Source organism: Eretmochelys imbricata, chromosome 16, assembly GCF_965152235.1.
Source record: "Eretmochelys imbricata isolate rEreImb1 chromosome 16, rEreImb1.hap1, whole genome shotgun sequence".
NCBI classification, from domain to species: domain Eukaryota; kingdom Metazoa; phylum Chordata; order Testudines; family Cheloniidae; genus Eretmochelys; species Eretmochelys imbricata.
Genome location: NC_135587.1, coordinates 14,004,562 through 14,030,088, shown reverse-complemented (window position 1 = coordinate 14,030,088; position 25,527 = coordinate 14,004,562). Strand labels below are relative to the sequence as shown.

The window sequence follows — 25,527 nt, the reverse complement described above, 5'->3', positions numbered from 1 at the left end:
TCCACCACCTCTCTAGGTAATCCCTTCCAGTGCTTCACCACCCTCCTAGTGAAATAGTGTTTCCTAATATCCAACCTAAACCTCCCGCACTGCATTACTCCTTGTTCCGTCATCTGCCATCACTGTGGTCTGTCCCTTAGCTGTGGTCTGTCACTGGACATGGCCAAGGCTTTAGCCTGGCTAGGGAATACAGCTGAGGTCCTAGGTAGGCTACAGCATGGAACTGCCTTTCACCCCGCTCAGGGGACAAGCATGTTGTTACAGGCCATAATTGATGCCCAGGCAGGGTCTTAGTCCCACGGCCATATGTGAGAGCAAGAGTGACTTGTTAAAGGCTCACTAAGGACACTGCTAAAGAGCTATTGTTGATATAACAATGGGACTTCATGACCTCAGAAGCCAAGGTCCCATAGTAGCTGGGGGAGGGAATCTCCCTGTTTCTGGTGGGCTTCATTCCCCTATCAGGCCATCCCATCAGATCCTTCAAAAAAAAAAGTGTTGTTTTTCCCCCCAGCCATTAGAACGTACCAAAGGAGAAGAATGTTTGTAATTGCTCACTGGAAGGCTCTGGATGAGCCCCCAGGATAGGTCCCCCGGGCTGGGAGGGGTTGGCAAGGTAACGAATCCCATCTGAAGCAGAGAGATTCACCCCCACCCCACTTGACCCTGGCCCCCAACTCCAATAAGTCCCAGCATAAGCAGGCTAAAGGAACACGTCTATGTGAAAGGGTGGATAGCACCACGGAAGGGCCGAAGGGCTCACAACAGTGGAGCACCAGGGATGTCCTGGGTGAGAGGAGGAGGCTGGGACTTTGCCAGGTTGGGTCTTCACAAGGCAGGCCAGGCTCTGTTTAGATCTCAGCTCGTGACATGCTGCTCTCACAGTCCGTGATCACCCCCTGCTGCGTCACCCTCCCACAGCCCTGCAGCAGCTTCTCAGCAACTCCTCTGCCCTTCTGGGCCGCCAGCTCGGCCCTGACAGGTGGTGCCACCATCTTCGGTCATCCCTCTGCTCCTGAACCCACCACGCCACATGCCCTCTTCCCCCAGTGGGCCTGGAGACTCCTGTCGGCAGCTTTTCTGAGGCATTCCCGGCTCCCTCGCCAACTCACTGGCCTTCCACCTCTAAGCGGGCAGGGGACATGGGGGCCCTTTTCCCAAGCAGGCATCCAGAGCCCACACTTGGCCCCTCACACTGGCTCGGAGACCTGGGCAGGCACCAGAAAGGTGAGCTGTAGAACTGGGATCTGGATTTCAAACACCCCAAGGAAACTGGAGGCATGTTTGGCTCTGGGGAGGAAGGCCCACAGTTCCCAAAAGTGATTTCGGGTGCCCAATGGGGAATGCCTGCAAAAGGGCCTGACCCTCCGAGGATGGATGTTCAGCACTTTCGGACCCTCAGGTCCCACTGGGGTGCCTCGTGCTGGGCTTCCAAAAGTCACCCGTCGCTTTTGGAAATGTAGGCTAGGGTGTCCGGTTTGGGTGCGTTTCTTGATTTCAAGCCCCTAGATGCCAGTTGAAGCATCCAAGGGTAGGATCTGACATCCCAGGCTTGGAAAGTGGCTGGGGATGCCTTGGGATAAACAGCTAGCCAGGGGATCAAAGGCCGGAGCATCAGCAGCTGTTTAATGGCACATAAAATATTGGTGTAACTTGTGGGCGGAGAACGGGAGTCTCGAGGACTCAAAAAACAGAGTGACTGGCTTGGACACAGGCCTGAAACCAGAGTGAGGAGCCAGCCAGAAAGCTAATAGATCTAGCAGAGGAATGGGCCCAGCTGGCGTAAATCAATATAGAACTAATACAGTCAACAAGCCACCCACGGAGAGCGAGACGGCAAAATACATGCTGGAGTTGGGATCCAATGGGTGGGAGGTGGTGATTCCCTCGGCCTCTTTCGATGCCCCTCCCCTCCGCTTGGAACACCATCCTCTTCCATCCAGACCCTCCCTTAAAACACAGTCCTTCTGCGGCGCCTGTCCACAAGGATTCCTCCAGCGGACGCCCGCACCGCTTCCAGTTGGGCCCTACATCCGGCGCGTTACGTGTCTGGTTTGGACTCGGAGTGTGACTCTCTCCACGCTGCACAGCCCTGAGTGTGCTGAGAGCGCTTTCTCAATAGACTCCTTCCCCAGTGGCTATTCACTTCGGGAGGATCAAAGTCTCAACAGAGACACGCACGGAACGGTGCAGCTCCTAGACGCAGCTACATTCCCCCCTCCCTGCTGTCTTTGGCCTTGTCTAGATTAGATCGACAGATCGATTTGTCCTTCTGGTGTGTGTGCATGGGGGGGGGAATGCCCTTGCCTGCACACACAAATTTGTTATGATCAATTTTTCCGTGGTGAGTCCACAGCTCATGTTACCCTGATTACAGGTTGGGATGGACGTCAATCAGAGCAAGCTCCTTGATTGCAGAATAGACAACAGGACAGAGCTGCCTTCAGAATGGGGGACACGGATCCCCATATGCCAGGGCCTGGCTGATGGAACTGACACACCGCAGTCTGTGACCTCCTTTTGTCCACCATTAACATCTTCTTTGTACGCTTCGATTCGGCTTTGGCTTTTCCAGCGGGTGATTCCTCCCCTGGAGATGCTGGGGAGCAGAGGGTGCTCGCCACCTTGCTGAGCTGGGCCTGTCGCTCTGAGAACTGTGATCCCAAAGTAATTGGGGATTCTGCTGAGCCACATCAATTTCTAGAGCACCCATCAACCAGCACAACAGAGCTCAGGAAGCCGGACTGCAGAAGCTTCGGAGTATGTAGCTGTGGTGAAACTTACACGGGAGGGAGGAAACTCCTGCGCTCTTCGCTGCCCTGCCATTTTTATGGCTGGGGACAATTTTTAATTTTTGCTTTTCTATTTATGTTCGCTGGTGGGGGCAGTCCAGCTCCCTGCTGCCTGGGAGAAGCTCCCTCTCCTGGGTCTGTCTGCATGCATTTTCGCTTCCATGGCCCTTTGACACCATCTCTCTCCCCTGCCCATCTGAACAGCAGCCACTGGCTCGGCAGCCACAGACCTCTGCCCCATGTCAGAGCACAGTAACAAAGATCAGCCTCTTCCCAGCACGCCTGTCTCATACTGCCACTGTCCAATAGCCGGAGACTCTAGCCATCGATTGTTATCACAGTAACAGAGCATGCCACAATCTTTAATGTTTTTATCCTCACAACACCGATAGGGGTCAGGGCAGTGCTGGTATCCCCAGTTTACAGATGGGGAAACTGAGGCACAGAGCGACTAAGTGACTTGCCCAAAGTCACACAAGAAGTCCATAGGACAGCAAGGAATTTATCACACATGTCCTGAGTCCCAGGCTAGTCCCCATACTGCTGAGCCACTCTTCCTCTCCTCTTATAAAGTTTTGGCCCCTGGAGACAGAAGACTCAGTTCTCCTCTCACACCACTTTTATTCCAGTTTACCTCTGACTATACTGGAGTTACTCTTGAGTTACGCAGTGTATGAGAGTAGAACTGTGCCCAGAACATATAGATGTAAGCCTACCCCGCTCTGTTCCTTCCCCTGTTTGATGTGAAAATCATTCTGGACATTCACCTTCTTACTCACTATTGTACAGATGTGCTGATGACATTCGTAGAAGTGGACTCATTTTAATATGGTTTTAAATGGCAGTGTAGGTAGCAGTTGTGTGTCTCCACATGAAATTCTGCTTTCATATAAACAATTGGGGCTCTGCGGCGTGAAGGTTTGAGAAAGGGAAAAGGCCCCCAAATTTTCACTGTACAAGCGATACAAAAATGGCATTGTGTCACCCCCAGGACACATCATATAGACACACACAGGATACACCACACTGAGTGACACAGCACACAAGTATCTAAACAGGATGATCCATTACACACAGACAGGCATCAATATGATATCCCATCACACACACAGTGCACTATACTAGTGCACACGCATAAGAGTGCATCAGGCATTGGCAAGAGGAGCGCGTTGGCCTAGGCTCTGCAACTGGATGTCAAGGCCTGGTTCTCCCTTGCCTTGCTCCTTGCAGGTCATTGACAGCTGCCCAAAGCCTGGATAAAACACTGATTTGCAGAGTTCAAGGGAATCAGGCCCTCCCGTATCCCAGCCCCAGATTTCCAAGTGTAGTCAGATGTCCTCATGCGTCATTTGTGCGCTTGTCACTGAACGGTCTCACAGGGTTGTCCTGGTAAATCTCTGAATTTCTATGAGTTTGTACATTTTAACCATTTCTTCGAGATCTGGTCATTCCAGGCACTCCCTACCAATGGCACTTGTGTTTGCAGAGATCATTTCCAACAGCAAGGCCAAACTCATTTCTTTTCTTGTATCACACAGAGAACTTTATAGCTAAAATTAAGGTTTTTTCTTTTTAAAAAAAATTACTAATGGAAATGGTTTCATTAAATCTCACTCTCAGTCCCCACCATGCACCCAATATGCTGATCGATTTTGAAAATAACGAGGAGTCCGGTGGCCCCTTAAAGACTAACAGATTTATTTAAGCATAAGCTTTCGTGGGTAATCTGAAGAAGTGGGGTTTTTACCCACGAAAGCTTATGCTTAAATAAATCTGTTAGTCTTTAAGGGGCCACCGGACTCCTTGCTGTTTTTGTGGATACAGACTAACACGGCTCCCCCTCTGATACTTGTCACCATGCAAGGCTCTAATTTTGAAAATGTGATCTTTAGCGTTTTCCATGGGGTCCATCCCCGGCAAAGAAAAAGCGAGTTTATTTGTTTAAATAAAATCAAAGTGGGCTGAGACGTTTCTATGGAGAAGATCCAAAGCTAGGATACTTCATGCTAACAGAACAGTTTGGAAGGGATATAAACCAAACGCAAACTATTAGGGATTAGGCGGAGACCTTCCCGGAGTCAGATTATCCTATATCTATCTGCCTGCTGCACGGTTTCCTGCATCTTCCTCCAACACACCTGGCGCTGGGCACTGCCAGAGATAGGTTGCTGGACGAGATGGAGCCAGTCTGGTAACCCCGGTATTCCTGATTCCCCGGCTACGTTAGTAGGTGACACGGGCACCCAGTGTTAAGTGTAAAAAGAAAAGGAGTCCTTGTGGCACCTTAGAGACTAACCAATTTATTTGAGCATGAGCTTTCGTGAGCTACCTGTTCCCCTCCGTGCCTGCTCCACGGGGGATAGCTGCCCGCTGTGCTTTTAGATGAAGTGCTGGAGAGCCCAACCATAGCACAGGTGGGCACTTGCCTCCAACCCAGGGTCCATTGTTTTCAACCTGGAACTATCCCTCAAGTCTACCTTGAGAGAAACCAGAGGGCTGTCTCCTGTGAGAGCACACTGCCACCTCCTGGACAGCTCCGGAAAAGCAGCGGCAACGGGCACCGCTACAAAGCCTTTGGTAAAAGCCTTGCTTAAAGCCAGGTACAGTAGCAGGGAGCTGGTGGAGATTTACAAAGACACAGGAGTACACCGCTCTGCATGCCGCGAGGGGAACACATACCTGTCTTCTGGCAGCTGGGGACACTCCAGTCAGTTTTCACAAACCCTTCTCAGGGGGTTGCCTGGCTAAAAGTCCTGATTAGGCCTTGACAGAGCCACTTGTTTAGCAAACATTTCCTGCTCTGACCTGAGCATGATTCTGACTCAGCCACAGACCAGGAGGCCTTGGGCACGTCCTTGCACTTCTCTGGGCCTCAGTTTCTCCAGCTGTACAATGGGGACAATACCTGTCTCACGTGGGGTCTGGGAGATGTGGCTCTAGACAGCTGTGAATGGATGCTGTGCTATGTGAGTGCAGAAGCTCCAGGGCTTATTTGGGGGAAGCGCGGGAGGAGGCGGCCTGAGTGTTACTGAACATCTGACCTGGCTGGGGTTTGCAAAAGGAGCAATAGGTAGACTTACCAACATGGGCAATGGAGGAAGGGCGAGCAGAGTCAGGGAGGGCCCATGGAACTGGTGCTGGAGGAGAGTGGAAGGCTTGAGTCAATGGGGCAGGAAATCAATGGGAGTTAGGCACCAAGGTGATTTAATGGGAGTCAGGCACCTAGGCACTTTGAAAATCCCACAAGGTCCCTATCTGTTTAGGTGCCTGAATACCTTTAAAAGTCTGGCCCGAAGAGAAGAGAAGAAGAGAGCCCTGCGTCTCAGGTAGCTCCCCCTGTGCACACGGAATGCTGGGGACAGGAGCAGTACGACCTTGGTACTAAGGGTTAGGGTTAGGGTTGGGTCAGTGCTTCTCTGACTAAGGAACCCTGAGTCCTCCCTTCCGGGTTCTCTGAGCACCCCAGAGGCAGGTAAAGCCGATGAGAGCTATGTTCACTCCCCAGCCTTGGCAATAATTAAGCCTTAAGTGTTTGCGTTCAGTAGACAGAGCCCTGGTCCTTTCCCCTCTCTAGCCCAATGCTCCAGCTCTCTCTCGCTGACCTCTCAATATGCAGAGGCCCCATATCAACAATTTCCTGGATACATTTTGCTTTTGTTTTCCAGCAACTCTCTAGGCACTGCAGTTCCCGACTGCGATATTGTTTGGGCTTTTCAGAGTCTTCTCCTTCCTCCTCACTCCGCTCTGCTGCCAGGTTAGGGGAAGGACAAACAACCCCTGGCCAGGGACGGATGGAGAGTTCATTGAAAGAAATCAAAGGGCGTCTCCTCTTCCAGGCTGCCTCTGGCTCCTAGCTCAGTCCAGCCCCCAGAGAGAGAACCCAGCCTCCTTCCCTTGGGGCAGGGGGTTAACACTTTCAGTGCCAGCTCCTGCAAGGTATCACCCGTCCCATCTACAGGAACAGTCAGCACTTCACAAACATGAATTGATTAGTCCCACCGCTTTCCATGAGGTAGGTCAGCATTATCCCCATTTTACACATTTGGGAAGCTGAGGCACAGGACGGTGAAGTGATCCAAGGCCACAAAGGGCACCAGTACCTGAGCCAGGACTAGAATTCAGGATTTCCTGGTCCCCGTTCCATGCTCAGATCACTAGGCCATGCTGCCGTGGGAAGAAGACGGTGGAGCTCAGGGGTGGGAAAAGTAGCATAAACCTCCTGGGCCTGGTTCTCTCCACATGAACACCTGCTATCTCTACTATGCAATGGGAAGGAGGGGAGAAGCAGGCCCTTGTCCAGTTAGACCTATGGATATATAGATGGCTAGCCCCCCAGGGCTTCTGCCCCATTGGTACCAGAATGTCATGCAACGTCCTTCGGAAAGCCAAGGAGAGCTGCACACAAGTCTGCAGCAAGGCTCAGGTAGCTCACCTGTCACCTCTACCTTCCCCCAGACACTAGCCACTGGTCATGTGCTCATCCCCATACTGCTAGCTGACTGCCCATCTGCACGTGGTCCGAGCTCCAGCCCTGGTCACTCACCGGGTTGCTGGGGTTGGCTCCCAGCACTGGACCCGTGTGCGCATACAGTGTGAATCCAAGCAGAGTTCAGTCCTGGCTCTGTGGTTCAGGCAACGCTCGGAGTGCAGATTCTCTTCTTGCAGCCCCTTCTGAGAGTGGAGATCCCACAGTGCAACTGCCTAGGCCTTGAGACTAGGGCCGCCTTTCCCAAACTCCTCAACTGCGTCAGCACACCCTTCCCCAGAGCTCTTGCCTGCAGGCACGCTGGCAAACGTTTTACTGCTTCAGGGACACAGGCAGGTGAAGCACATAACACACTGGCTTTGCAAAAGGGATTTCTGAACCAATTAGCCAGCAGGGGAGAGACACAAACCCAAGCAAAATACAAAGCACCGGCATGCAAAGCCCTGCCTCAGTTTCCTCACCACTCGAGAATTCTTTGGCCTTTGGCTTCCAGGTCCCCTCCTCTGGGCCACACTTCTCCAGCTCATGGCTTCTCCTCCAAGCCTTGGCCTCTCTCTCTGACAGCTTCCTTCAGCCTTGGCTGGTCCCACAATCAAATGTCTCCTCTCCCTCCAAAAGCCTGATCCCATTGTTCCTCTCTCCTGCCCCAAGTTTCCTGTATCTCTGTGACCCACCCAGGCCCCGCGTTTCTAAAGGGCTGTATAGACACATCTCTGTTCCCTCTCCTGGGCCAGTTCCATTCCTTCAGCCCCTAGCCCTCTGCAGAGAAGTTGAGAAAACTAGGTTTTTCTAGGAGGCAGTGACTCCTCTGCTCTGCCTGGGCAAGATCTAGCCAGGTGCTGATAGTCATTAATGACCAACCAGTTCATAAACAGACACCCAGCGCCACCCTCTGCCCCTTAGCATGAGGAGCGTGAGGGGACAGTACAGTCGTTGACAGCCCTAACAGACAGTTCATAAACTCAACTTCATAAGTTATACACTGGAAATTCCCCCAGTCATCACAATCCTCCGCTCCATTGGCCACCTGACACACACACACACACACACACCCCCAGCTGCTGCAGGAGGTGATGCCTTTGATGGAATGTACCCCTGACGGGACGGGCGACATCCTTCCTGACTGACATTCCAGACGCATGCTGTGTCTGACTGATGCTTCTCAACAGCAGCCAGACTGGGCTTATTTGCTTGTCGCGGACCCACCGGTTGTTCCTGTTTGTGACCCAGACTCCAAGCTCTTGTATAACACGTCTAACATCTGAGTATGTTTTGCTGCTCATTTCCTTCCTCATCACCGTCTCAGCAACTTCTGTGCCTTCCAGACAATCTCTTTTCTCCCGACCTTGGATCTGTCCGGACCCTTGCTGGCTGATTGACGGCAACGTGATCTTCCCCTTTCTAGAAAGAACCTGATCCAAAGCCCTTTGAAGTCAAAGATCCCTGCTGACTTCAGTGGCCATTGGATCCGGCTCACAAAGGCCTCCTACTGATTCTTGTCCTTTGGAGGGTGGAGAAGTTCATGACCGTTGCTTCTCTGAGCATTTTGTGCACTGGCCCAGTGCACACCTATTCAAGCCCACTGACCCTGGAGTAGCAACCCATGAGCCATGGGTACAGCAGTGCCAATGGGGCATGAAGCAGGACGAACTTGGCCCAGGAGGGTCCCCAAGCAATGGATCTGTTTGGTGCATTGGTTTGTCAACTGGGAGTCAAAATCACTTTCTGTCTTTTGGCCTTTCAAGTGTCCCTGGCTGAAAACACAGAGGCCACCAGGACTTCACCTTCACTCAGCATCTCTCACACCACACAGCCCTTCATAAAATCTCTGCCTCCTAAATACACTGATATTAATGGCACATTGTCCTGAGAGTGATAACTTGGTTCTCCTGGCCACCTTAGCTTGCCCGCATTGGAGAAGATGCCTCGCCCCATTGTAGAGAGGAAGGATGAGCTTGCAGGTAGGGCCCCGGCAACATAAAGGGGTGTAAGCTGCAGTTACACCCACTTTAAGGCTCCTTCTTGCTGCCCGAGCAGCGACAAGGGGTCTCTGTGTACGTGGGAATCAGATGTTTGGCTGGAGTTTGGCCAGGATACCAGGGGCCAATACCCCACTGGTGAAAAGTGCCACATGCCACAAGGGCACAGGACTGCAGGTTTCCATGGCAACTTGAAGATGGCACCACTCACTGTCCAGGACCCCCTAACATTATGCTGAGGGCCTTGCCTTGTGGAGGAGAACTATGGTACATTCCCATGTCCTGGGCTTTCCTCGGAGGTCTCCCATCCCAGTGGGGACAGGCCCTGCCCTGGCGAGAGCAGACAGGATCTGAGCCAGGGGTGTGAATTAGGACAGCGATGCAGTCCTCCCCGCAACTCCCTAGACACAGTTGGTATTGAATGGAGCGTGGTGAAAGTCAAATAAAGGCACAGCTCACACTGAGAAGCACTTTTCTGCCACGCTCTTTAATAACAATATGTCAGTGTACATTTGGGCAGCAGGGGCAACATGCCGCCTTTAAGACTCGGGGTGGGGGTGGAGTTGTTGCTTTTCATTCATAAATACTTTTGTTTGTAACCATTGTAAAAAAAATGAGGAAGAGAAGAGCTGCCACCAATGAGTGTGTGGGAGACAATGTGTGTGTGTGGAGAGGTGTGAAACGTGAGTGTGTGCGGGACACGGGAGCCATAAAAAGCACAGTAAGACAGCGACCAAATGAGGCACAGTGTTCACATCACAGCCTTTTGGGGTAGCCCCTAGGCTCAGGCAGGGCCCCTGGCCTTTGGTAACTCACCCAAAGCGCTAGACAGTCCTGGGAGAGTTGGGAAAAAGCAAGCGGAGAGGGGTTTCAGCAGAGATGCACTCCAGCCTCGAACGCCTTCCCTGGAGACAGAGCTACACAGAGGTACAGGGCAGCTGGACTCCAGGCTCCTGGAGAGACTATTCCCTCATGTTCTAAAGCAGCGGAAGATACCACCCCCCCCAAACCCCGGGCTCTCTGCTGCTAATGCTGGGCTACTCTGCTGGCAGATGCTGGCTCTGTGCAGGCAGCATCACAGTGGGGAATGGAGCTCATCCCTGACCCCACCTGAGAACTCACACCCCCTGCCGGAGCCCCCACCCCCTCCCACATCCCAGCCCACTGCTTCAGCCTACAAATGGATTTTATACACCCCCTGGGGTAATCTGTTCCTGCCCCAGGGCATCCCCTGCTTGGTGACTGCTCTCTCCCTGTGCTCACATCATGCAAGGAGAGTGGATGGCGTGGGGGGCGGGGGGGGGGGCGCTCAGCAATGGTGACACTAGTTGGTGTCTGGCTCTACAGGCACAAAGGGATTTTGCCCAGCCCTGGCTCAAATGGGGTTTTCTCTGCATTTGATTCAAATTCCCTCTGTGCCAGGCAGATTTTAAGACTCTCAACTGCATCCTCTGCTCAAAAGAGGGAGCAAGTTGCCTGCACTGTCAGAGAATCCTCCCCCTCCATGCAGGAGCAGATTCCCCTCTCCTCCTGCTGATGCCATGGAGTGGGATAAACAGGCCACTTCCTGCCTTTAATCAACCTCAGGGCGCAGTGGGGGGGGGGGGGGGGAGAATATCTGGAAAGAAAAACTCACTTCCTGTTACAGAAGAAAAAGATAAAGCCTGGACTCATTAAAGTGAATTTTACTGTGGCGAGAAGGGAAGGAGTCAAACACAATGTCCTTGAAATTTCCTCCACAGGGCTGTGTCCATGAAAACAGGATAAAGCCACTTCCGCTGTCTCTGCCATGGAGCTCAAATGGGGGCGGGGGGAATACTCGGGCTCTGGGGGTGGGAAAAGTGTGATGTTCTCTCGGGGTGGGAAGGGGTTAGAGGTGGGGGGGTCCCTTTTGTGCTTTACTTCAGGGCATCCAGATGAGTGCAGACCTGTATGAACACGTCATCCACAGAGCCTTCTGCATTCAGCTGTAGGGGCAAAGGAGGAGAGCCAGTCAGGACAGGGCCATAGAGAAGCCCCTAGACTACATCCTGCATTGTGCAGCACCGCACAGGCCTGGGACAGCCCAGCTCCCAGATCTCCATGCTAGCCAGAGGATCTACTCCTGGCAGGTGCAATGCCCTCAGAATCCATTCCACAGCGCCTGAGGCCTGTCTGGCTCTGGGGGGCACCGGGCCTGAGGCCTGTCTGCTCCGGGTTGCCAGGCCCAAGGCCTGGTTGGAAAGCCCTCTCTGCTGCTTCTCTTCCCTCCTCAGAGCCCCATCCCTCATTAGTTCTCCTCCCCTGCTTGTTGATCCATAGTAGCAGGGCATGCTGACAGCCAACCTTGAATGTGGCTTGCTCTGGGATTTCCTCAGATCAGAGGCATCTGAGGGTGCATTCTGCCCCTTTAACTGCTGGGAAGCCCCAGACCATCTGAGACACAAGGACGGCAAGTGGCTCAGACCTGCCAAAACCCACAATGGACTCTGCAGAGTCTCAGCAGATGGGAAAGGGCCAGTTCCACCCCCACCCATCCCCAGTTGGCTTGTGGCCAACGTACCTTCCGGATGATCCCTCTTTTCTCGTAGAATGCGATGACCGGCTCAGTGGCCTTGTAGTAAGTGTCCAGGCGCTTCTTGATCGTCTCCTCATTGTCATCCACCCGCCCGCTGGTCTCACCCCGTTTCAACAAACGCTTGACCATGGTGTCCTTCCCTGCATCCACGTAGAGCAGCAGTGTTGGGGGGGCGATCTGTTGGGGAGGAGAACCAGGGAAACGTCCTTACCTATACAGACAGGCTTTGGCTTTACCAAGTTCATAGTTTCCTCCACTAGCCCTGCAGCATGATGACCCGAGGGGTGGGGGAGACTGTGCCCCGTGCCGTCACTGAATCACCCTGACATGGAGGGAGGGAAGGGAGAGCTGGGTCTGGAGCAGTCACCCTTTAGGGTGACCAGGTGTCTGGTTTTCAACAGGAACACCTGGTCAAAAAGGGATCCTGGAGGCTCCGCTCAGCACCGCTGACCAAGCCGTTCACTGTCCAGTTGTCAGCACCAAGCAGTGGGGCTGGCAGGCTCCCTTCTAGCCTCCATGCTGCATGGCTCCCAGAAAGCAGCCGGCATTTCCCCCCTCCATCTCCTATGTGTAGGGGCACCCAGGGGGCTCCCCATCCTGCCCCCGCCCCAAGTGCTGTCCCCACAGCTCCCACTGGCCGGGAACCAAGGCCAGTGGGAGCTGCAGGGGTGGTGCCTGCGGACAGGGCAGCATGCAGAGCTGCCTGTCCATGCCTCCGCTTAGGAGCCCGGAGGGGCGACATGCTGCTGCTTCTGGGAGCTGCTTGAGGTAAGAGCCACCAGGAGCCTGCATCCCTGAACCCCACAATGTCCCAACCCCCTACCCCAGCCCTGATCCATCTCCAACCCTCCAAACCCCTCGGTCCCAGCCCAGAGGACCCTCCAAACCCCAAATCCCCATCCCCACCACAGAGCCTGCAACCCCAGCCAAAGCCCTCACTCCCTTCACCGCACCCCAACCCCCTGTCCCAGCCCTGATCCCTCTCCCGTCCTCTGAACCCCTCATCCCTGACCCCACCCCAGAGCTCACACCCCCAGCCGGAGCACTCACCCCCTCCCACATTCCAGACCACTGCTTCAGCCTGGAGCCCCCTCCCGCACTCTGATCTACTAATTTCTGGCCCCACCCCAGAGCCCGCACCCCCAGCCGGAGCCCTCACCCCCTCCTGCACCTCAGCCCCCTGAGCCAGCCCAGTGAAAATGAGCGAGTGAGTGAGGGGGGCAGAGCGAGCAACAGAGGGAGGGGGGATGGAGTGAGCAGGGGCAGGGCCTCTGGGAAGGGGCGTTGACTTCCGTCGAATTGTGGAAGTCAACGAATGGCTACGCAGGTGGTGTCGGAGAGAAGGCTTTGGATTCTTTGACCATGGGATGGTGTTCCAAGAAGGAGGAGTGCTAGGCAGAGATGGGCTCCACCTAATGAAGAGAGGGAAGAGCATCTTCGCAAGCAGGCTGGCTAACCTAGTGAGGAGGGCTTTAAACTAGGTTCACCGGGGGAAGGAGACCAAAGCCCTGAGGTAAGTGGGGAAGTGGGATACCGGGAGGAAGCACGAGCAGGAGCGTGCGAGAGAGCGGGGTCCTGCCTCATACTGAGAAAGAGGGACAATCAGCGACTTATCTCAAGTGCCTATACACAAATGCACGAAGCCTGGGAAACAAGCAGGGAGAACTGGGAGTCCTGGCACAGTCAAGGAATTATGATGTGATTGGAATAACAGAGACTTGGTGGGATAACTCACATGACTGGAGTACTGTCATGAATGGATATAAACTGTTCAGGAAGGACAGGCAGGGCAGAAAAGGTGGGGGAGTTGCATTGTATGTAAGGGAGCAGTTTGACTGCTCAGAGCTCAAGTATGAAACTGCAGAAAAACCTGAGAGTCTCTGGATTAAGTTTAGAAGTGTGAGCAACAAGGGTGATGTCGTGGTGAGAGTCTGCTATAGACCACGAGGCTTTCTTCCGGCAACTCACGGAAGTTACTAGATCGCAGGCCCCGGTTCTCATGGGAGACTTCAATCACCCTGATATCTGCTGGGAGAGCAATACAGTGGTGCACAGACAATCCAGGAAGTGTAGGGGACAATTTCCTGGTGCAAGTGCTGGAGGAACCAACTAGGGGCAGAGCTCTTCTTGACCTGCTTTTCACAAACCAGGAAGAATTAGTAGGGGACGCTAAAGTGGATGGGAACCTGGGAGGCAGTGACCATGAGATGGTCGAGTTCAGGATCCTGACACAGGGAAGAAAGGAGAGCAGCAGAATACGGACCCTGGACTTCAGAAAAGCAGACTTTGAGTCCCTCAGGGAACTGACAGGCAGGATCCCGTGGGAGAATAACATGAGGGGGAAAGGAGTCCAGGAGAACTGGCTGTATTTTAAAGAATCCTTACTGAGGTTACAGGGACAAACCATCCCGATGTGTAGAAAGAATAGTAAATATGGCAGGTGACCAGCTTGGCTTAACAGTGAAATCCTTGCTGATCTTGAACACAAAAAAGAAGCTTACAAGAAGTGGAAGATTGGACAAATGACCAGGGAAGAGTATAAAAATATTGTTCGGGGATGCAGGAGTGAAATCAGGAAGGCCAAATCACACTTGGAGTTGCAGCTAGCAAGAGATGTTAAGAGTAACAAGAAGGGTTTCTTCAGGTATGTTAGCAACAAGAAGAAAGTCAAGGAAAGTGTGGGCCCCTTACTGAATGAGGGAGGCAACCTAGTGACAGAGGATGTGGAAAAAGCTAATGTACTCAGTGCTTTTTTTGCCTCTGTCTTCATGAACAAGGTCAGCTCCCAGACTACTGCACTGGGCAGCACAGCATGGGGAGGAGGTGACCAGCCCTCTGTGGAGAAAGAAGTGGTTCGGGACTATTTAGAAAAGCTGGACGAGCACAAGTCCATGGGGCCGGATGCGCTGCATCCGAGAGCGCTAAAGGAGTTGGCGGATGTGATTGCAGAGCCATTGGACATTATCTTTGAAAACTCATGGCGATCGGGGGAAGTCCCGGACGATTGGAAAAAGGCTAATGTAGTGCCCATCTTTAAAAAAAGGGAAGAAGGAGGATCCTGGGAACTACAAGCCAGTCAGCCTCACCTCAGTCCCTGGAAAAAGAGGTTTCAGAGTAACAGCCGTGTTAGTCTGTATTCGCAAAAAGAAAAGGAGTCCTTGTGGCACCTTAGAGACTAACCAATTTATTTGAGCATGAGCTTTCGTGAGCTACAGCTCACTTCATCAGATGCATACCGTGGAAACTGCAGCAGACTTTATATATACACAGAGAATATGAAACAATACCTCCTCCCACCCCACTGTGGGGTGGGAGGAGGTATTGTTTCATATTCTCTGTGTATATATAAAGTCTGCTGCAGTTTCCACGGTATGCATCTGATGAAGTGAGCTGTAGCTCACGAAAGCTCATGCTCAAATAAATTGGTTAGTCTCTAAGGTGCCACAAGGACTCCTTTTCTTTTTGGAAAAAGAGGGACTTTTTCCCTCTTGGAAATGGAGCAGGTCCTCAAGGAATCAATTCTGAAGCACTTAGAAGAGAGGAAAGTGATCAGGAACAGTCAGCATGGATTCACAAAGGGCAAGTCATGCCTGACTATTCTAATTGCGTTCTATGACGAGATAACTGGCTCGGTGGATGAGGGGAAAGCTGTGGACGTGTTGTTCCTTGACTTTAGCAAAGCTTTTGACACGGTCTCCCACAGTATTCTTGCCAGCAAGTTAAAGAACTATGGGCTGGATGAATGGACTATAAGGTGGATAGAAAGTTGGCTAGATTATCGGGCTCAACGGGTAGTGATCAATGGCTCCATGTCTAGTTGGCATCCAGGATCAAGTGGAGTGCCCCAAGGATCGGTCCTGGGGCTGGTTTTGTTCAATAACTTCATAAATGATCTGGAGGATGGTGTGGATTGCACCCTCAGCAAGTTTGCAGATGACACTAAACTGGGGGGAGAGGTAGATACGCTGCAGGGTAGGGATAGGATACAGAGGGACCGAGACAAATTAGGGGATTGGGCCAAAATGGATGAGGTTCAACAAGGACAAGTGCAGAGTCCTGCACTTAGGACGGAAGAATCCCATGCTACAGACTAGGGACCGAATGGCTCGGCAGCAGTTCTGCAGAAAAGGACCTAGGGGTTACAGTGGACGAGAAGCTGGATATGAGTCAACAGTGTGCCCTTGTTGCCAAGAAGGCCAATGGCATTTGGGATGTATAAGTAGGGGCATTGCCAGCAGATCGAGGGACGTGATCGTTCCCCTCTATTCGACACTGGTAAGGCCTCATCTGGAGTACTGTGTCCAGTTTTGGGCCCCACAGTACAAGAAGGATGTGGAAAAATTGGAAAGAGTCCAGCGAAGGGCAACAAAAATTATTAGGGGACTGGAACACATGAGTTATGAGGAGAGGCTGAGGGAACTGGGATTGTTTAGTCTGCAGAAGAGAAAAACGAGGGGGGATTTGATAGCTGCTTTCAACTACCTGAAAGGGGGTTCCAAAGAGGATGGATTTAGACTATTCTCAGTGGTAGCTGATGACAGAACAAGGAGTAATGGTCTCAAGTTGCAGTGGGGGAGGTTTAGGTTGGATATTAGGAAAAACTTTTTCACTAGGAGGGTGATGAAACACTGGAATGAGTTACCTAGGGAGGTGGTGGAATCTCCTTCCTTAGAAGTTTTTAAGGTCAGGCTTGACAAAGCCCTGACTGGGATGATTTAGTCGGGTATTGGTCCTGCTTTGAGCAGGGGGTTGGACTAGATGACCTCCTGAGGTCCCTTCCAACCCTGATATTCTATGATTCTATGACAGGGGCCGGGGCAAGGGTGTTCGGTTTTGTGCGAGTAAAAAGTTGGCAACCCTATCACCCCACCACTCTGACCCCGTGCAGACGAGGGTCAGGACTGTTACCCCAGTGTGCACCAACATACATGCCCTCACACCAACCATCCCATGGCAATCAGGTTGGGGGTAACTTGGATTTTCCGGGCGCTGGGTGACCCTCTAATAGCTGGCTCTGTCTTTGCTCTGGAGCACGCTACTGCATATGTGCCAGGGGCACATTGAGCCTCCGTTTGCTTGTTACTTTGCACATGTTCATTAGCCCAGGCCATTTACCACCCCGACTTGTAGGTTCATCCCAGGCCACAGCCTGCTAAAAAGGATCCTTCCTCTTCAATTGTTTTTTCCAGCTGTTTCTATAGAGCAACCATTGCGCCACCTTGTGCCAGTCCCACGTATTACAGCCAGGGATCACTCCAACGCAGGTACCTTCCTCTCTCACAAGTTTTCTCCCCAGCCTCTCCAGGCCTGCACTAGCAGGGTTACAGTTTCCCTGGAGCAGACAGTAAAACCTGCTCCTAGGCAACACACGGAACAGCCTTCCTGCTCTAACCCCATTAACAATACCATCATATACAACCTTGCACTCCAGACACCTTCAGGGTGTTTAAGGGGCTCACTGCAGCCACCTCTCGGGTGGAGCATGACAGTTATTTACCAGCATGCAGCAACCCTACCTCAGCAGTTCAGGATGGGAAGGAAAGACGAATCTGACACTCAGTTGAACATGACTGGGTAACTGGGGGAGGCAGAACGTAATTACTCAAGTTGAGCTGGGACAAAACCTGTTCTACAGAAAATAGCAGTGATCCAGACCTTGGCTCGACATCACAACCTAAAGATGGTGCCTCCAGCAGCAGAGCTTCTCCTGGCGCCATGTGGGGCTTTGGTTCAACTCCCCCCGAAGAGATGGTCTGCCCCAATGAATCAACCCCACCACTTCCCCATTTCTAGGGTCGCCTTATCCAGCCATCGGGCAACCCCACCACGCTGAGTTTGTGACAAAACTACCACAGGTGTGGGTGTGATGTCCAGTGTTTGGGGGCACGGGGTGAGAAGACACGGCTGGCACTGCTGTCTACACTCGCTGTTTGTGTCTCTCCCCTGGGGAGCGTATCCCTTTTCTGCCCCACTGAACAGCTGCCCAGCCCCTGCTCTGCTCTCTAGGGTGGCTCTGGTTCTGCTTGACAAGCTTTTAGTGCAAATGGTAGCACACTCAGTCAGGATTGTGCCAAGTGGATGGCCCTCCCAACGGCATTGGAGCCTCTGCCACCCCCTTCCTCACCTTCTTCTCAAACTCCACACCTTGCTTCACCTCTCGGGGGTAGCCGTCAATCAGGAATCCCTTGGAGACATCTGCCTTGGCCACCATGGCGTCTCGCAGCATATCAAGCACCGTGTCCTGAGGGGAGGGGAAACGTAGGTGTTTTAGGTCACAGTTAGGGACAGTGCTTTCAGTTCCAGCTAGCTGGCAGCTTTGCAGAGTCTCCCGCAGTCGCTGGGCTCCCCTTCCCTATGGGCAGCCCTACCTCTTAGTGAAAAGCCACAGGAGCATCAATGTTTGTCCTCGATCACACCAACAGACAGATCCTTTTGCAGGATCCAGGGACCATATGCAGCTCCTGTCTCACCAGAGGAGGCACAGCAAGCAGCGGCTGCTCACTGTGGTCTCTGGGCACCAACACCCACAGACATGGAGCTTGTCCTCCCCCATTTTATGCCCTAACTTGCTCCCCTCCCCAGCTGCCAGAGCACTTTCTCCCTGCTGCTGCCAGGAGCGACCAGACTCCTGGGAAGCCAGGTCCATAAGCCATCCCCTAAGAGCTGGGAAAGAGGTGCCCCAACAGTGGCCCTTCCATGCACCTGCCTCAGCTCCCCACAATGCACTGCAGCCAGGAAAGCAGGTGGCCTGAGATGGCCTCCGCATCAGGTTCTCACACGCCAGCATGGGTAGCTGGAAATGTGCCAGGATGTAACGCTTTGAGATCCACTTCCTTCCACTGCAAAAATGGCCCAGACTCACCAGGGGCACCAGCTCTCCCTTCTCCATGATGGCAGAGAGCTTCTTGCCTCTCTCTGAGCCAGAGTTGACCTCTGCTCTCAGGAGGTCTCCAGTGGACAGGTGGGTGTAGCCATACTTCTGGACAATCTTCTCACATTGGGTCCCTTTCCCTGAGCCGGGCCCACCTGCAATTCACACAAGGACAAGGCCCAGATTCAAAACACAGAAGGGGGAGGATGGGAAAAGAGCTTGGGTGCTTCCGAGGCAAAAATCCCACCTAGCAACAGCCCTGTTTCATCCTCCTCTTTGTTCTTACTTACTAGGAGCCTTTGCACACAATGGGGACCTTAGGTAAGGAGTTCAGGGCTCCTGCTGGGCTCCGAGCCCTCTGCCCCAGGCAGCACAACCAGCTCTGGGGAGATTATTATGATCTCATCAACAGGTCAGCGTGAAGCAAAACAGGCAGCAGCTGAACCCCAAAGCCAGGAAGCTCCTGTCTTTGTGTCTCTATCGCTAGTGACAAAAGGTGGGCGGCGGGGAGAGAAACAGAGATACCTGCAGAACTGCCTCCACAGGACATGGATCTACATTTCCCCCACAAAGCGCCCGTGTGTCTTTGAAAGCAGCTGCCCAGGATGTCACCCGAAATCTGTGGCTCAGCTGCCACTTCAAACCTAGCCCAAGCTGGGACTTTGCTTGGTGGCCTACATGAATAAAAGGGGCCGGGGGGGGGGGGGTCACTGTGTGTCCGATGCATCGGATAGTCTCAGCAGAGAGAAGCAAAGGACTGAATGGGCCCTGGAGACTGTGCCCCCACTCATGCCTCCAGAGGTGGCTCCTCCAGGTGAGGTGGAGGAAGGCAGGTTGTGGAAGCTCTCCCCTATGCTGTACCTGATCTGGGGGTAATTAGAGGCCTTCAGGGCACCCTCCCCAACAACACCGAAAGCAAAGGTGGCAAGCGACCACAGGCCCTCTATTCCGTCTCGGTGCCACAGCAGGGCGCTCTCTATTGCCCACTCCCATGTATTCTGTCCAGTCTGGTTTTGGATGATAGCCACGACTTCCCTTTGGAGGCCAGGGCAAACATTTGCAGACATGGCTAGTGATTTTTAGAGCGCAACTTAGGACACCTTAAAGGCACCTGATGACCCGAAAGCTCCGAGCACCTGCCTGCTGAAAATCAGACCCCTTTACAGGATCTCAGGTTGGCCCCCTGAAATCCCAGGTCTCTTTGAAAACTTCAGCTTAAAATTTGAAGGACAGGGTCCCATGTCACAGCCCCATGAGCTCAGTGGATGTGGCTTTAGGTAACCGAGCCAGGACTGAAAGCGCCGCTCACGACTCCTCAGCTTTTCACTGAGCCCATCGCTGACTTACCCACCACGAAGATGATTTTGCTGTTCTTCAGTTTTTCTGTGGGAGAAGGAAAAGCAGAGAAGAGGATTAGTCCGAGAGCGAGTGAGCGATCGCAGGAAGGAAACCTCCCCCGAGCCGGGACAAATCCCTCTCGACCACTTCCCCAGGGGATCTGCCTGGAGGAGGGAACTTGGCAACCAGCCCCAGTTCCCCGGGGATAAATGGGAGCAGAACACGGTCAGCAGTGGGCCGTTCGGTGGCTTCATGGCAGGCGATATGGGGACATTGCCCCCCCAGGGTACCTTTGCCAGCCTTTTCCGCTGAGGCAGCCAGGCAGGAGCACTCTGTCCCCATCTCTCTGACTCGCTGGCTCCTGCTCTCCTCTGTTCCCCCCCTTCTTGCCAAGCAGTTTCTGCTCAGCACATTTTGATGCCTGAGCCAGCGGCTGGCCTCCCTTCAGGGCTGGGCCAGGCTGGAGCCTTGTGGTCAGGGAGACGGTTGCTAGGATATGGCAGGAGCCAAGCCTCAGCCACATCACAGAAGCCAGTGGGCAAAGATTCTGATCTCAGTCAATCTGGAGTGACCCCATGGGGGGATGGTGTAAATGGGCTCAGACAGCAGCTCTTGGCGGTACCTCTCACGGAACAGCCTTATACCGTGGAACCCGACAGCCATGAGCCCCCACAACATGGCGCCCACACCAATGCCACCCAGGACCCATCCTCTAGCACTGAGCTGTAGCTTTTGATGTATATATAAGGATAGGGGAGAAAGTGGTAGGACATCCCAGGTTCCCCAGGCACACAAGGCAGGGCACTGGGTGGCATCCATCTTCCTTCTGACCGGGAGGATGGCTTCCTCTTGGCCTCTGCCCCACCGCCTCAGATGCCTCCAGAGAGAGGACCAAATTCATCCCTGGTGTAACTCAGCTGGCTTCACTGGAGCTACACCAGGGAGGGATTTGGCCCACTGTAAGTAAGCTCAAAATCCGAGGGACCCCAGTGAGACAAGGAGACTAAGGAATCAAACAGCGAGTCAGGGCCTCAGCCCTTTGAGAAAGGCATGGGCCATGGGACGAAACAGGCGGGTGCTTCCTTCTAGGGAGGGGAGAAGCTCCTTCAGCCTGTGGCGATTGACATCTCCCCCTTTAGCGCCCGCACCATTACAAAACCTAAGGGTGATTCACCTCTCTCCTGGGACACGTTCCCTCCCCAGAGGCTCACGTCCGTGGCCTGGCAGGTGCTTCACAAACTCTGACCCCTCGCAGACATCACTGTCTCCCATCTGCCCCAGCCAATACCTCCACAAGCTCTGCTGAGCCAGCCACTCCAATTCCAGATCTTCCACCTGCTCCAGTCTCCCCATCACAGCCTCTGTGCCCACCTCTTGCACAAGCCCATCATCTCTGATATTCCCACCCGCCATGGTATGTCCACCCGCGGACATGCCCACTATTTCCGACACGCATTCCCCTTTTCCTTGCCCACCCTCTCTGGCCATTAAACTCTCTGTGTGAAATCCTGCTGCCAGTTACACCAATATAAAGCTGGAGTAACTGCACAGGTGTACATACAGTCAGGGGCTGTGAAGCACCACTTAAAGTGTGTGTGTGGGGGGAACAGATTTACGCCACACCCCTGCCTAGCCCTCTCTTCCCTTCTCAGGTGCCCCCTGCACCAGCAGCCTGACCCTCCCACCCCCCGGCTCATGAGCCCCTACACCCACCCCCTCCATATTTGAATGTGTGGTGTTGTGGTGGGTGGGAGCTTCAGTGTCACTCTGGTTTGGCCTGGCCAAAAAGTGGTCAGGCCGATGGCCTAGACGACTCCCCCAGCCTATGCACAGAGTTACTCTAGCTTTACACCAGCGTGACTGAGAGCAGAATCTGGCCCCCATGCCACGCACAAAAGCAAATATTACGCTGGATTAGCACCAGGAGGGCCGGCTCACTTGCATTTGGCCACAGCTATAAATCCCCACCCAGGAAAGAATCTCCTCCAAAAAGCCAGAGTGACAAGAGAGATGCAACCATTGACCCTCTCAGAAAAGTTGCAACCTCAGTGTCCCAGCTGCCCCCCTCCCCCAATTCACATTGGGCCAACATCCCAGCTCCACAACTGAGAGGGTCCCTCAGCGTCACAATCATTCTGGGAGTGGGCAATTTAATTCGAAGTCACCATTAATTCCAGTGCCTGGAGCTGATAGGGAGCTCCTCTCCCCAGGTACAGTACGCTGGAACATTTTCAAAGCTGGGTGAATGGTCCTGTCTCAAGTGTCGCAAGGACAAGGCAGAAGTGCTAAAAATAAAGGAAGGTGTTCTCAGAGCCGGCTGTGGCTTGGAGTCTGCAGCTCCCAGCAATAAGAGGTCTTCTGATTGCAGCCTTCTAAAATTACACCTCCGAGCAGACGGGGAACAGGGTGGCCTTTGGCAGTTAAGATGCTTTCTGATCACGTTGGCAGATGAGATCTGACTGTGCCAAGGAGCTCATGCAGGGAAAGGCAGAGCCATGGTTGCAAGCACTGTCTGAGACACTGCGGGACTGCATGTGGTTGGCTCACTATAAAAGCAATTTTCCCTCTCTTGGTATTTACACCTCCTCATCAATTGTTGGGAGTGGACCACATACACCCTGACTAAATTGGCCTTGAACACTGGTTCTCCACTTGCAAGGTAGAACTCCTTTCTCTTCATGTGCCAATATATATTTATGCCCATTTCTGTAATTTTTATTCCATGCATTTTACCCACGAAAGCTTATGCCCTAATAAATCTGTTAGTCTTTAAGGTGCCACAGGACTCCTCATTGTTTTTGTCTGAGACACTGGGGATGTTCTTCAGGAATTGGAGCAAAACTGGGAATGGAGAAAAGGCTGTTTGATGGTTAGGGCACTGCACAGGGAGCCAGGGGATGGGGTTCAATTCCTGGCTCTGTCACAGATTTGCACTATGGATAACATTTGCAAAAATGCTCAAGTGACTTAGAAACTTAAGTCCCACATTTTCAAAGGCTCTGTCTACACTTCAAATCCTACAGCAGAGACACTCACTACAGTTATGGGCAGGGTTCTCCCACTGGTGTAGCTAATCTGCCTCCCTGAGAGGCGGTAGCTAGGTGGACGGAGGGCATTCTTTCTAGCAATGTCTACATTGGGGTGAGGTCAGTATAGCTGCATCTCTCAGGGGGGTGGATTTTTCACATCCTCAAGAGACATAGCTATGCTGATGTAAGTTCCCAGCGTAGACCAGCCCAAAGTGGTTTCCACACATAGCAGCCTCAAGTCTCACTGAAAGCCAACGCTTTTGAAAATGGGACTTGAGTATATTTGAAAATTGTTATCCCTTACTCCCTTTGTGCCACAGTTCCCACCTATCAAACAGGGATAATACTTCACCACCCACTAGGGAGGCTGTAAGGATATATTCAGAGCACATGGCAATGGGAGCCAAAGACAGAGGTGTACAGACAGGGGATTGGCTCTCGGTTGTATAGCCTGTCACTGGCTCAGGTTGGTAGTAACGAAGTCGTCACAGAATCATAGAAGATTAGGGTTGGAAGAGACCTCAGGAGGTCATCTAGTCCAACCCCCTGCTCAAAGCAGGACCAACCCCAACTAAATCAACCCAGCCAGGGCTTTGTCAAGCCGGGCCTTAAAAACCAATAAGGATGAAGATTCCACCACCTTCCTGGGTGACCCATTCCAGTGCTTCACCACCCTCCTAGTGAAATAGTTTTTCCTAATATCCAACCTAGACCTCCCCCACTGCAACTTGAGACCATTGCTCCTTGTTCTGTCATCTGCCACCACTGAGAACAGCCTAGCTCCATCCTCTTTGGAACACCCCCTTCAGGTAGTTGAAGGCTGCTACCAAATCCCCCCTCACTCTTCTCTTCTGCAGACTAACAATCCCATTTCCCTCAGCCTCTCCTCATATATCATGTGCTCCAGCCCCCTAGTCATTTCCGTTGCCCTCCACTGGACTCTTTCCAATATGTCCACATCCTTTCTGTAGTGGGGGGCCCAAAACTGGATGCAATATTCCAGATGTGGACTCATCAGTGCTGAATAGAGGGGAATAATCACTTCCCTGATCATCTGATGGCTCTTCTCCGGTCTGGGAGAAACAAGCTGAATGGTTCTCAGTCCAGTTGCTAGTGAACAAGTGCCAGCCTCACAAAAACCACCCTCATAACCAGTACTAATCGGCAACCTTGGCAGTAGTGATGCCAGGGACTGACTGAGGGCCATGGAGGCTGAACTCCCCTCTCGGCCCTAGAAACAGTCCCTGCAGGCCAGTGCTGAGGTCTCACGGCAGGACAGGGTGGGGACACCAGGGACGTTCTGCTGCTGCCAGGGCCGTGTCCCTTAGTCACTAGGGCTGTTATTCTGTGTTTACAGAGCAGAGAGCAACCCACTGCCTCCAGGCTAGAGCTGGTGAAGACCCAGGTGAAACCCAAAGAGGAGAGAGGGAGAGGGGGAACACCCTGACAGCTGCAAGCCCTAATACTGGGGTCAAGTGCAAGGACCGCGCATGGATGCTGCCAGCCAGGACCAATTGTCCAAGGGAGGTGCCTTAGTTCTTTCCAGCTCCTGATCCTTGCAGCATGCATGAGCCTTGCATTTCCGCTGTTCTGGGCTGGCAGGGAGATGAGTGGAAAAGAGGAAGAGAACCAAGGAAGGACACAAGGTTTCTAAAAGGGGATAACGCAACAACAGAACCTGAGCCTGGTTAGCAGAGATGGCCCTGAGCCAGAACTCTGGATCCAACATCCCTCCCCTCCCCCAGCCATACCCTGGATCTGCACTTGGGGGCTCAGGCCCGTTGCTATGGGCTTAGACAACTGGATGTAGCCTTAGTAAGATGGAGACAGATGGGTGGAGAGAAGGAGCCATGCCCAAGCCAGGGAAAGGGAGCTCTCACCTGTTGCCATCCTGAGAAGATCTGGACAAAGAAGCTCTTCAGTCTGAAAGGAAACAGAACTCCTGGTTAGACAGTGCAGGAAGGCCTGGGGGGTCAGCTATGGGCTTTAGGAAGGGGCTGGTTTGGCCTTCAGAAACAGCCCCAGTCCCTTTCCTCCTGAGGTTAAGTAGTCCTTAATGCTTCCCAGGGCCCATGCTCCCCCTTAGCTCACTGGGTTTCAATCTCTTCCCACCTCTCAAATACATTTCCTAGAAAATGGAAGGTGATTCCCACTGTTTGCTCAGCTGCCAGTATCTTGGAGCAGAGGAACACGCCAGCTCCCCTGCACACACATGGCTACCCACACACGAATGGCACAGGCCCACAAACACAGCACCCTAGTAACTGCTCCCTTGTTCTGTTCTAGAGAGTGACTGACAGGGCTGGGGACAGAGGTGCAGGTTCCTGAGGCTCCCGGGCTGGTTGGCAATCAGGCACCTACTTACTGGAAGCTGGTGCATTTGAAGACATGTCCGAAGACTTCAGAGGAGGAGGCCCCAACCTCCCCTGCAGCTCAGAAGGCTCTCAGCCTATAGCCCGTTCTAGCATAGCGGTT

General features: G+C 53.0%; 1 protein-coding gene across 4 annotated transcripts in view; it reads right to left on the bottom strand.

Annotated features, from left to right (window-relative positions):
* Positions 1–10,926: 10,926 nt before the first annotated feature.
* Positions 10,927–25,527, bottom strand: part of AK1 (adenylate kinase 1) — a 41,472-nt gene continuing 26,871 nt past the window's right edge. For all 4 annotated transcript variants that reach the window (XM_077835965.1, XM_077835964.1, XM_077835966.1 and 1 more), the window contains 6 exons: positions 24,933–24,975; positions 20,033–20,068; positions 18,677–18,840; positions 17,939–18,055; positions 11,800–11,991; positions 10,927–11,224 (listed from right to left, as the gene is read on the bottom strand). In XM_077835965.1, coding sequence (XP_077692091.1) covers positions 11,156–11,224; positions 11,800–11,991; positions 17,939–18,055; positions 18,677–18,840; positions 20,033–20,068; positions 24,933–24,975 — 621 coding nt within the window. In that variant the 3' untranslated portion in view covers positions 10,927–11,155. The remainder of the gene's footprint in view (positions 11,225–11,799; positions 11,992–17,938; positions 18,056–18,676; positions 18,841–20,032; positions 20,069–24,932; positions 24,976–25,527) is intronic.